This window comes from Engystomops pustulosus, chromosome 7 (assembly GCF_040894005.1).
Source record: "Engystomops pustulosus chromosome 7, aEngPut4.maternal, whole genome shotgun sequence".
NCBI lineage: Eukaryota > Metazoa > Chordata > Amphibia > Anura > Leptodactylidae > Engystomops > Engystomops pustulosus.
The window spans coordinates 80,474,609-80,488,045 of NC_092417.1; the positions used below are offsets into that span (position 1 = coordinate 80,474,609).

At 49.0% G+C, this 13,437-nt stretch overlaps 1 protein-coding gene across 1 annotated transcript in view; it reads right to left on the reverse strand.

The window, feature by feature from the left end:
* Positions 1–218: 218 nt before the first annotated feature.
* LOC140070486 (dual specificity protein phosphatase 22-A-like) overlaps positions 219–13,437 on the reverse strand; it is a 52,219-nt gene continuing 39,000 nt past the window's right edge. Inside the window, exon 7 of the mRNA XM_072117056.1 lies at positions 219–569. Coding sequence (XP_071973157.1) covers positions 375–569 — 195 coding nt within the window. The 3' untranslated portion in view covers positions 219–374. The remainder of the gene's footprint in view (positions 570–13,437) is intronic.

Sequence of the window (13,437 nt, forward strand, 5' to 3'; positions counted from 1 at the left end):
ATTTGTCGGGTTGTCCGATGACCTGCCCCCCCCCCCCCGATTTGTGCCACGTGCAAACCGGCGCCGATGCACCAAAATACGATCGCGTGCACCAAAATCCACTGTTAAATGCGGAGGAAATCGTCAGGAAACCCAACGAAAATGCGATCCGTGGACCCTTAGTAAATGAGCCCCAATCTTTCTATTCACTGACAAATAAGCAGAGAGATTATAATCGCTTGATTTGAAACATGAATTTGGAGAACTTATCTTTATACCATGATAACCCTTCAGTCATTGAAGCTAATTTGAGCTTGGCATCATGCAGCATGACCCTGGCCTCTGGTACTGCAGCACATATGAACCTGCTACTTATTACTCATTCAGCTTGTTCATTATAAATTGTTCCATCTGTTTTTGGAGCCATAAGCTTTGTAGGGCAGGGAGTAGTCCACCTCAGATCGATTGAGCCAGTGGTTTTCTGTTTGTTTCAGCTTTTCTTTCTGCTCTTGTTCAGACAATAATTTCAAAACTTTGTCCTGATCTTTAAAAGGACTTCTTCCATATTCCCATAGCAACCAAATTCTGTACTGTAGAGGTAAAAACAAAGACATAATCAGCTTTTTCTGTGTAACAGAAGCAAAATCATTTTTTTACTGTGGTCTGGCTTTGTGGTATTGGAGATGCTCCAGAGCACTCAATGCGTTTACCCCTCAAAGCTAGATAAGTGTAGCCCAACAGTAGATTCTCATCCAATATGTCCAAAAGAATGGAGTTCTGTGATCTAGAAACCATTTGCATTCCGCAACATGAACTATTTAACACCTTGTGCAGCCAAGTTCAATATGGCATGGATACTCATTACAGATATTAGATGGTCATGAAAATATTGGATGCCCATGTCTTAAAAAGTATTAGATATTTATGTATGGTATATCTGTATTGTCCTGGGTTTTGCAACAAGCCATAATAAACCTTGTGATAAAAGCTTCATGTGCCCCTTGGCTGTAAACCGTTGATGTAACTTGATGATGGAACAAGGAACAAAAAACAATTGTTTGTTTATATAGTACAAAGATTATACACAAAGTAAAATATTTGTGAAAACAACAAAAGACTGCAAAAATATATGTGTCAGCTTATAATGTAATTTAACACTGAGATTGTAGTAACCAGTTTTTACTCCTGAAAAGTTTAGACCAATTTTTTTTTTTTATTGACAATTTTATAGAAATTCGGAGCTAAACACTTGTAAGGAAAAATCCCTAAAAGCTTGGACATTACGGGGGTTAATTAGGGTGTGACCAGTAAACACTGGTATTTGGTATATATGTGTGCCACCCTAGAATTTATCATGTTGATACCCATTTTCATCTCTTAACCATAGCCTTCTAAAGTGAACTGTGTAATGGATTGTACTCATAGTATTACACATGCTGTAAGGGACTTTTCCTTACTTTTTGTCAGTGCTATATATCTACTGAACATTATCACAACCACAGAGATTAGTTATTGGACAAGGATGTGTATGCATATTTGGAAAATCACAAAAGGTTTACTGTTGTAAAGAAATCCATTGTTATATGCAAAATATCTTTATTATTTGTAACTTCTCCCAAGCTGCACCAATTCTCTAGAATGCCCTAACCTGATCAGACTAATTTCACCCCTTCCTCCTCATAGACTGTAAGCTCTTGCAAAAGGGAAACACACTCCTATTGTTTCATGTTTTTTTGTTTGTATATGTAGCCCATTATTTGTAAACCGCTGTGGATTATGATTGCACTATAGAAATAAAGATTTATTATTATATTATTTGCTTTCATTATTTGATTTACAATATATTTCCAGCTTAATCCATAAGATAATGAGCCATTTGCTGCACCAAGATATTGTCATTAACACCTGGAGCACAAGTTTATCACTTCCCCCTTATTCCAGTGTTCCCCCATGCTTCTCACAATATGATTTCACTGCTTACATGATATAGTACCGCTCCAGGCTAGAATAGCAGTGCTTCAGGTGCTGAGGACATGATGTAGCTCATAAGTATGGAAATTTCTCTGAAATGGCACAATTGACAGCAATAATAAAGGGATTTTTTTTAAATAATTCACAAGGCATTTCACTACAAAATGCTGCAAATAGACAATAATGCTTGTAAAGGTAGTAGACTCCCTTTAAGCTGCACAGCAGACAATGTGCAAGTCACCCCTTTACTCCGACATTTACAAAAGATTTGAAAGCTACAAATTGCATTCAGGTTATCTTATTAGAAGCTGAATTGGTTCTTGTATTCTGCTACAGTGCCATGTACCAGACTATGATTGTGCGGCAGCTATACCACAGCTGGTTACCTTCTACCCTCTTCCTTTTCTTGACACAATGTAACTTCAGGGTTTTTTTCCTTTCCTGTCTACTCGGCTCAGCCATTCTGCTGATGTTTCTGTTCAGCCACAGACTTGGTCTTGGTTATTTTCTCTCTGCTCATCCTCAGGTCCCCTGACACGCAATGTCTTTCCAAGCTACTGTGGTTCTCCAATGTCCATGAACTTTGTGAAATTTGATCTTGTTTTAGTTTTTTTGGTAATTAGTGGTGTCAGTAGAAATGCAGACTATTTTTTCATACCTGCTGCTAAGAAGTAAAGGGGCTTTACAGAGTATTAAGTGAATTGTGAAGGTGCGGACTCTCATTCTCCAATTGTTGGACTCATCAGTGTTCCCATTCTGGCTTGTATTGTATTGTACGGTTTACACAATTGGTCAATGCAGACTACATTGTCAAGTGATGATTATTAAAGTGAACCTGTCAGGCACATCTAGACCCCAAACTGACTTCATTTACTGTAGTGAGTTTCTCTGTGTGATGCTATTAAAATCAGATGACATTGAGTCAGCAGCTCCTGTGAATTATAAAATTACCCCTCCACTCTGCATTGTAATCCTGTGAATTGAGTCAGCCGGGTGTTCCTGAGCTGAGTCAGGCTGCACCAGGGGATGGGGTGCTGCAGCCTGACTTAGCTCAGCTCAGGAACACCTGGCTGACTCAATTCACAGGATTACAATGCCATAGCTCCCAACCGTCCCGATTTTGACGGGACTTTCCAGTTTTTCGTACCTCTGCCCCGCGTCACGGGCAGCTATGAGATTGTCACGGATTCTCCCCCCAGGTCCCGCTGTGTCCCCATAGTAAATACTTTGAAAGTCTGAACTCACAGTACAGAATGGCTTCTACAGACATCGGGAGGGAATCCTTTTCAGAGAAGTGTCGGCTTTAGCGGAGAGAGCAGGGACCACGTCATCAGCTTCAGATCAGCATCTGTCCATATATGGTCACTGCATCTCCTAGGGTTCCCCAGAGCAGACATCGGGAGGGAATCCTTTTCAGAGAAGTGTCGGCTTAGCAGAGAGAGCAGGGACCACGTCATCAGCTTCAGATCAGCATCTGTCCATATATGGTCACTGCATCTCCTAGGGTTCCCCAGAGCAGACATCGGGAGGGAATCCTTTTCAGAGAAGTGTCGGCTTAGTGGAGAGAGCAGGGACCACGTCATCAGCTTGAGATCAGCATCTGTCCATATATGGTCTCCAGGGCTTCCCCAGACACAAGCTCTTTATATAATTAAATTAAATAAAGTTTTGGCCAGGCTGAGATTCAAACCTGGGACCCTCTGCACCAAAGACAGGAGCTTAACTAACTGAGCTATAAGCCCAGTGATACAGGGCTGAGGATTTCTGGTAACTAAGACATGTTATCTGCCATTTACACTGTGATACAGACTAATGCACTGATATATAGAGAGGGATCTTCTCAGAGATTATTATTGTAATTATTGAGACTATTATTATTATTATTATAAATTTTATTATTATGGAGATGATTATTAATAATGGTAAAAATAATAATAATCATCTCAATAATAATAATAATAATAATAATAATAATCTCCATAATAATAATAATAGTCTCAATAATTACAATAATCTGAGAAGATCCCTCCCTATATACCAAGGCAGTATATAGTCATAGTTCTTAGTGACCAAAATTCTCCACCTTGTTAATCACTGAGATTATAGCTCAGTGGGTTGAGGCGCTGTGTTATTATTGTACATGGACACTGCAGGTTCTGGGTTCAAATCCCAATGAGGATAATTTTTTTTTTTTTTTTTTATTGAGATGATTTTTATTATTTTAATATGGCTAATATGGCTGACATGGTTACCCATACCAAGTTCCTGAGAAAAATCCAGTCCAGGTTTGAACCACTTCAAGTTCGGCTACTTCGCCCCTCCTGCTGGTCCCAGTGTCCCCAGTGACTCCGCAGCTTCCCAGAGTTGCTCCCGTGACTCCGCAGCTTCCCAGAGTTGCTCCCGTGACTCCGCAGCTTCCCAGAGCTGCTCCAGCAGCGCCCAAGCCTACGCAGCTTCCCAGAGCTGCTCCAGCGGCGCCCAAGCCTCCGCAGCTTCCCAGAGCTGCTCCAGCAGCGCCAAAGCCTCCGTAGCTTTCCAGAGCTGCTCTAGCGGCGCCCAAGCCACCGCAGCTTCCCAGAGCTGCTCCAGCGGCGCCCAAGCCTCCGCAGCTTCCCAGAGCTGTTCCAGCGGCGCCCAAGCCTCCGCAGCTTCCCAGAGCTGCTCCAGCGGCGCCCAAGCCTCCGCAGCTTCCCAGAGCTGCTCCAGCGGCGCCCAAGCCTCCGCAGCTTCCCAGAGCTGCTCCAGTGGCGCCCAAGCCTCCGCAGCTTTCTAGACCTGCTCCCGCAGCTGCTCCAGTGGCTTCGCAGCTTCCCGCAGCTGCTCTAGTGGCTTCGCAGCTTCCCGCAGCTGTTTCAATGACTCCGCAGCTTCCCGGTGTTGCTCCAGTGGCGCCCCAGACTCCACAGCTTGCCACTGCTGCTCCAGTGGCTTCTCAGACTCCGCAGCTTCCCATGGCTGCCCTGAGGCCGCTCCAGAGCCTCCACTGGCCTCCCCTGAGGCCGCTCCAGAGCCTCCTACCGGCCTCCCCTGAGGCCGCTCCAGAGCCTCCACTGGCCTCCCCTGAGGCCACTCCAGGGCCTCCACCGGCCTCCCCTGAGGCCGCTCCAGAGCCTCCACCGGCATCCCCTGACGCCGCTCCAGAGCCTCCACCGGCATCCCCTGAGGCTGCTCCGGTATGCCTAGAGCCGACCCAGCCTGCGGCTTCCCAAGTCTTCTTGGTGCCTGCTCTCCTCCTAAGGTGTCTCATCACCAAGAAGAATTGGAGGAGGCTGAGAAGGAAGAACAGCGGGCTGAAGAAGAAGAGAAGAGGAGCCCTAAGGGGGGGTTACTGTCACGGGTGACCCCGCGATCCATGTCTCGGATCGCGGGGGCACCTGTGTCCCGCTGTACTCCCCGAGGTCCATACTCACCTCACCTGGCTCCGGACTCCACGACGACCCCGTCCGGGTCCCGCGCCAGCTTCCTCCGAGGCTGCGCGCTCCCGATGCTAGGGCGCGCGCCCGGCTCGTCAGGAATTTAAAGGGCCAGTGTCCTCCTTATTGGTGCTGGCATCAAGGCTCTGCTATATAGCCTGGCGATTCCCAGCATTCCCTGACGGATCTTCATGTCCTGTTACTGAATTGAAAGCCCTCTGTGTTCCCGAGCGTTTCAAGACGCCTCCGTGGATTCTGTGATTCCCGTGTCCCATGGTGATTCCCGTGTTCTGTGGTGTTCCGTGCTGTTCCCGTGTTCCTGTGTCCTGTGGCGGTCCTGGTATCCTGTGGCGGTCCTGGTGTCCTTTGGCGATCCTGTTATCCTGTGGCGGTCCTGGTGTCCTGTGGCGGTCCTGGTGTCCTGTGGCGGTCCTGGTGTCCTGTGGCGGTCCTGTTGTCCTGTGGCGGTCCTGGTGTCCTGTGGCGGTCCTGGTGTCCTGTGGCGGTCCTGGTGTCCTGTGGCGGTCCTGTTGTCCTGTGGCGGTCCTGTTATCCTGTGGCGGTCCTGGTGTCCTGTGGCAGTCCTGGTGTCCTGTGGCGGTACTGGTATCCTGTGGCGGTACTGGTATCCTGTGGCGGTCCGGTAATCCTGCCAGCCATGCGAGGTCCTGCCAGCCATCCGAGGTCCTGCCAGCCATCCGAGGTCCTGCAGCCATTTGTGGTCCTGCCTGCCATCCGTGGTCCTGCCTGTCATCCGTGGTCCTGCCTGCCATCCATGGTCCTGCCTGCCCGTGGTCCCTACCTTGGCTGCCGCCGCAGGCCTTGTCACACCCGTGGAGCGACCTGGTGACTCCCCGCCGCAGCAAGATCATCCCGCTTTGCGGCGGGCTCTGGCGAAGACCGGGAGTTCACTTAGACTCCGCTCCCGGGTTGCGGCTAAGGTTGTTATCTCCCACAGTGGTCCCACAATGCTCGGGTACTCGTTATTCGAGACGAACTTTTCCCGATGCTCGAGTGCTCGTCTCGAATAACGAGCCCCATTGAAGTCAATGGAAGACTCAATCATTTTTCGAGGGGACCAAGGCTCTGCACATGGAAGCTTGGCCAAACACCTGGGAACCTCAGAAAAGGATGGAAACGCCACGGAAATGGACAGGAAACAGCAGGGGCAGCATGCATGGATGCCTCTGAGGCTGCTGAATCGCACCATTATGCCAAAATTATGGGCAACAGCATGGCCATGACAGAATGACCGAATGAGGCTAGATAGCATCTAAAACATCCAATAATTGACCCTGACACTATAGGGGATGGCATGCAGAGGCAGCGGCAGCAGTGGCAGGCTAAAGAGTCTCATGGCGACATACCCTAAATGGACTCAGGTTTCACCAAAGGAGGTGAAATGATTTCCTATGTGAACAAAAGGTTGACGGTATATTTAGTCGATAACACAGCATGGTGTCGACATAGTGACCAAGTTCCATAACGTATCTGGTGAAACACCCGAAAAATGAGCCTGACACAGCTCTTTTGATAAGGGGACGACATGTGGAGGCAGCCATGGAGACGACTTCCATGATTAAGAGCGACAGTATGGGGCATTCATATTGCGCTGCTATGATTGCAACTTCAGGTCTCCAGCATGGCGGCGACAGATGGGCCGAGTTCCACTATGTATCTGGTGAAACACCTGAAAATTCTGCCTGGCACAGCTCGTTTGATAAGGGGGTGATGTGCTGCATATCCTCTCGTGCTCCAGCGTCTGGGGTATAGAGAGTTGAAATGAGACATTGGTGGACGCTGTGGAGGATCGTGGAGGCAAAATGGACAGGAAACAGCAGGGGCAGCATGCATGGATGCCTCTGAGGCTGCCTAATCTTGGGATGGAGCTGGCGGTCCACTGCCAGGCGAGCTTTCGCCTGTCCAAGCCCCTGTCTCTCGGCTCCTCCCCACCCAAAATGGGCCTGGGGGCCAGAAGCGTTTACTTTGAAAAAATTGTAATTTTCAAAGCAGGCCGGGTCGTTTGAATATTTCACCTAGGAATAATGGAATAGCATAGTGGTTCTATTTTTAATTGTTTTTACGGAAATGGTTCCATGATTAAGAGCGACAGTATGGGGCATCCATATTGCGCTGCTATGATTGCAACTTCAGGTCTCCAGCATGGCGGCGACAGATGGGCCGCGTTCCACTATGTATCTGGTGAAACACCTGAAAATTCTGCCTGACACAGCTCGTTTGATAAGGGGACGATGTATGGAGGCAGTGAACTAGTAGTAGATTAAAGGTGCTGCAGTTACAACTATGTTAGTTGGATCTTGAGATGGAGCTGGCGCTCCGCAGCCAGGCGAGCTTTCGCCAATCCAAGCCCCTGTCTCTAGGCTACTCCCCAAACAGCACTTCTAAGAACCTTTTGTATAAGATCAAGTGTAGTAGCGTTCTTATAAGTTTAGGATATGGCGGGTGAGGGGAATGTAAACAGATGCGCAAGAAGCGCTGAAATAATATTGGTAAATGATAAAAGTTTGCCAGTATATTTTGTGGATTACACAGCAGGGTGGCGACAAACTTAACAAGTTTGATGTGGAATCCATGAAAACAACCCAAAATTCTGCCTGACACAGTTCGTTTGATAAGGAGACCATGTATGGAGGCAGCTATATGGACGACTTTTGGAGGCAGCTATGGCGATGACGTGTGGAGGTAGCAATGGAGACAACGTGTGGAGCCAGCTAAAAAGACGACATGTGGAGGCTGCTATGGAGACAATTTAATTTGGATAGTGCCTGTATGTGGCAGTCCAAAAAAGTTTTCAAACCAGAGGAGCAGGTAGGTGGTCCTCCAGAAAAATTAAATAAATTGAGTGCCTGTATGTGGCAGTCCAAAAAAGTTTTCAAACCAGAGGAGCAGGTAGGTGGTCCTCCAGAAAAATTAAATAGATTTAGTGCCTGTATGTGGCACTCCCAAAAATTGCTTAAAACAGAGGACCGGGTAGGTGGCCCTCCAGAAAAATTAAATACATAGAGTACTATAGCTAGAGCCAGTTGGCCCTGGCAAAAAATAGCCAGTTTCCTATGCTTTAGTGTACAAAGAGGAGGAGAAGGAGGACAATGAGGAGGAGGAGTGCATACATTATTCAGGTTGAGCTTCTTTCACCTGTTGGAGAATGAAAATCCGGAGAAATCCAGGCTTTATTCATCTTGATAAGCGTCAGCCTGTCAGCGCTATCAGTCGACAGGCGTGTAGGCTTATCGGTGATGATGCCACCAGCTGCACTGAAAACCCGCTCGGACAACACGCTAGCGGCAGGGCAGGCAAGAACCTCCAAGGCGTACAGCGCCAGTTCGTGCCACATGTCCAGCTTTGAAACCCAGTAGTTGTATGGAGCTGTGTGATCATTTAGGACAATGGTATGGTCAGCTACGTACTCCCTCACCATCTTTCTGTAAAGATCAGCCCTACTCTGCCGAGACTGGGGACAGGTGACAGTGTCTTGCTGGGGTGACATAAAACTGGCAAAGGCCTTGTAAAGCGTACCCCTGCCAGTGCTGGACAAGCTGCCTGCTCGCCTACTCTCCCTCGCTACTTGTCCCGCAGAAGTACGCCCTCTGCCGCTAGCGCTGTCAGAAGAGAAATACTGTTTCAGCTTGTGCACCAGGGCCTGCTGGTATTCATGCATTCTCACACTCCTTTCCTCTCCAGGGATGAGAGTGGAAAGATTTTGCTTGTACCGTGGGTCTAGGAGAGTGAATACCCAGTAATCGGTGCTGGAATAAATTCTTTGAACGCGAGGGTCACGGGATAGGCAGCCTAGCATGAAATCTGCCATATGCGCCAGAGTCCCAACGCGCAAAAATTCACTCCCCTCACTGGCCTGACTGCCCATTTCCTCCTCCTCCAACTCCTCTTCTTCTGCCCATACACACTGAACAGTGAAGGACTGAACAATGGTCCCCTCTTCTGTCTCGCCAACATTCTCCTCCTCTTCCTCCTCATCCTCCTCCACCTCCTCCGATATGCGCTGAGAAACAGACCTAAGGGTGCTTTGGCTATCAACAAGGGAATCTTCTTCCCCCGTCTCTTGTGACGAGCGCAAAGCTTCCGACTTCATGCTGACCAGAGAGTTTTTCAACAGGCCAAGCAGCGGGATGGTGAGGCTGATGATGGCGGCATCGCCACTGACCATCTGTGTTGACTCCTCAAAGTTACTCAGCACCTGACAGATATCAGACATCCACGTCCACTCCTCATTGTAGACTTGAGGAAGCTGACTGACCTGACTACCAGTTCTGGTGGAAGTTGACATCTGGCAGTCTACAATCGCTCTGCGCTGCTGGTAAACTCTGGATAACATGGTTAATGTTGAATTCCACCTCGTGGGCACGTCGCACAACAGTCGGTGAGCGGGCAGTTGGAGGCGACGCTGCACTGCCCTGAGAGTGGCAGCATCTGTGCTGGACTTCCTGAAATGCGCACAGATGCGGCGCACCTTTGTGAGCAAATCAGACAGATTGGGGTATGTCTTGAGGAAACGCTGAACTATGAGATTTAACACATGGGCCAGGCATGGCACATGTGTCAGTCTGCCGAGTTGCAGAGCCGCCACCAGGTTACGGCCGTTGTCACACACAACCATGCCTGGCTTCAGGTTCAGCGGTGCCAGCCACAGATCAGTCTGCGCCGTGATGCCCTGTAATAGCTCTTGGGCGGTGTGCCTTTTATCGCCTAGGCTCAGCAGTTTGAGCACCGCCTGCTGTCGCTTAGCAATGGCACTGCTGCTGTGCCTAGAGCTACCAACTGATGGCGCCATGCCCACGGATGTTAATTCGGAGGAGGAGGAGGTGGAGGAGGGGTGGGAGGAGGAGGAGGCATAGTAGGCCTTTGAGACCTGGACCGAGGTAGGCCCCGCAATCCTCGGCGTTGGCAGTATATGAGCAGCCCCAGGGTCAGACTCGGTCCCAGCCTCCACCAAGTTAACCCAATGTGCCGTCAGCGATATATAGTGGCCCTGCCCGGCAGCACTCGCCCACGTGTCCGTGGTCAGGTGGACCTTGTCAGAAACGGCATTGGTCAGGGCACGGATGATGTTCTCTGACACGTGCTTGTGCAGGGCTGGGACGGCACATCGGGAAAAGTAGTGGCGGCTGGGGACCGAATACCGAGGGGCGGCCGCCGCCATGAGGTTTCGAAAGGCCTCGGTCTCTACCAGCCTATAGGGCAGCATCTCCAGGCTAAGCAACTTGGAGATGTGGACGTTGAGGGCTCGGGCGTGTGGGTGGGTTGCGCTATACTTCCTTTTGCGCTCCAGCATCTGGGGTATGGAGAGCTGAACGCTGGTGGATGCTGTGGAGGATCGTGGAGGCGAAGATGGGGTTTTCGCACGGGAGGTGTTTGGGCCGTGGTCCTGGGCAGGGGGCTGACTAGCAGATGACACAGGGGAAGGAGCAGTGGTGTGCCCAGCCGGAGGTGAACGGGCTTGGTGCCATTGAGTGGGGTGTTTAGCATTCATATGCCTGCGCATACTGGTGGTAGTTAAGCAAGTAGTGGTGGAACCCCTGCTGATCCTGGTTTGGCAAAGGTTGCACACCACAGTCCGTCGGTCATCCGGTGTTTCTTTAAAGAACCTCCAGACTTCTGAAAATCTAGCCCTCGCCACGGGAGCTTAACTACGGGCAACATTTGGCGCTGATGCACCAACTCTGGCCCTGCCTCTCCGTCTGGCCCCACCACTGCCTCTTCCAACCTGTTCTGCTATAGGACTCGCCTCCGTCTCAGAAGCACTGTGTTCACCCGGCCTATCAACCCAGCTTGGGTCTGTCACCTCATCATCCTCCGATCCCTTAGTCTGCTCCCCCCTCGGACTTCCTGCCCTGACAACAACTTCACCACTGTCTGACAACCGTGTCTCCTCATCGTCCGACACCTCTTTACACACTTCTTCCACTACGTCAATAATGTCATCATCACCCACAGACTGCGACTGGTGGAAAACCTGGGCATCGGAAAATTGCTCAGCAGCAACCGGACAAGTGGTTTGTGACTGTGGGAAGGGTCCAGAAAACAGTTCAGAGTATGCCGCTTCAAATGCCAAATTTTGCTGGGAGGGGGCAGACTGGGGGGAAGGAGGCTGAGGTGGAGGAGCCGGAGGAGTGCTGATTTCGGTGACATGGGTGGACTGCGTGGAAGACTGACTGGTGGACAAATGGCTAGAAGCATTGTCCGCAATCCACGACATCACCTCTTCGCACTGTTCTGGCCTCAACAGTGCTCTACCACGAGTCCCAGTAACTTGAGACATGATGAACCTAGTGTAGCTCTGCGGCGTTCCCCTGCTCCCTCATCAGCAGGTGGTGTCTCACCCCGCCCAGGACCACGGCCTCTGACCCCTGCAGTAGTTGGACGCCCACGTCCACGCCCTCTACCCCTAGCCCTCGGGTTAAACATTTTCCAAATTAAAGTGTAAACTTTTAATTTTTTTTTTTTTTGTGTTTATTTTTTTTTTTTTTTTTTACCAAAACGATGCTATCCTATTGCTATGGCTAGTTTCTAACCTACACTGACAGCACACAACTGGATTTTGTGCTTTGCAAGATGAGTTTGAGCTATAAAATGAAATAAAGGTAAAAAAAAAAAAAATAAGCAGACTCTGCCTAATTCTAATCAAACCCCTAATAAATTGTCCCACTTTGGTGTTTGAGGTGGATATGTGTGTCACTAAGAGCTAAACACAACGGTAGCAGGTCCCCCTGCAAATTCCTCACAATATGGTACTAGCTGCACTACTAGTGCCAGCAAGCCCAGCCACAAGCAAATAAAAAAGAAATGTATAACGTTATTGTAGCCCTAAGAAGGGCTGTTGGGTTCTTGTTGAATCACTCCTGCCTAACACTATTCTAATAGAACAGCCTAACGCTTTCCCTGACCAGCAGCAGCTCTCTCCCTAGCGGCATCCAGACACAGAATGATCCGAGCAGCGCAGGCAGGGGCTAGTCTATTCCAGGGTCACCTGATCTGGCCAGCCAACCACTGCTATCGACGTGTAAGGGTACCACGTCATGCTGGGTGGAGTGCAGAGTCTCCTGGCTTGTGATTGGCTCTGTTTCTGGCCGCCAAAAAGCAAAACGGCGGGAGATGGCATTTTCTCGAGCGGGCGAAGTATTCGTCCGAGCAACGAGCAGTTTCGAGTACGCTAATGCTCGAACGAGCATCAAGCTCGGACGAGTATGTTCGCTCATCTCTAATTATAAATAAAATAATTATGTACTAAAAGACACAAGTGGGCACATTTACTCACCCGTCTGCTGGAGTTCACTGAAAGTGCATTGTCTGATGATGATAATGAACTGTGCCGCGATTCACTAAGATCGTGCGCCCTATATCCTGCACGTGTCGCTTCCCCGCTCAGATCCCACAGGGTTCACCTATTTTTAAGTGGTGCATGTAAGTGCATGGGCTTGCACCACAATTTGAAAGTTAAATCTTGCGCTCAGTCCGAATCAGTCAGATTGTCAGACGGCACGCCCCCCGATTTGTGTTGCATGGAAGCCAGCGGAGCTGCACCAAAAAAACGATTGTGTGCGCAAAAATCCCAGCACAGACACCTGTTAAATACCTGTCCCAGCTGTGCAATCGTTGAAAAAGGTGAACAGTCTGACAAAAGTGAGTAGAGCGACTTTTAGTTAATGAGCCCCAAGGAGTCTATTTTGTAAAAATAATAATAGTTTTTATTCTATACACAAATCCAGTACAACAATATACTTCATGAAAAAATGGTGTTGGTGTAACTAGAAAAGGCTGGGACCCATAGTAGAATTGTGGTTGGGAACCTCTTTGAACATAAAAGCAATGCACATCATTTCATGTCTGCGGCATAAGGACTGGCAGTGATAAATACATAAAAATTGCCACTTATTGCCAGTCTGTGTCTACTAAATACAATAGCCAGTACAGATGCAGCATGGAAAGTAGTGCTATTTCACATTCATTTACCTCTACAGAGGTCCATCAGGTACGTGCAGTGCAATGTGTTGCAGGGTACCTACAATGTTGTCTTCTGGAACACCCTGGAACAGAG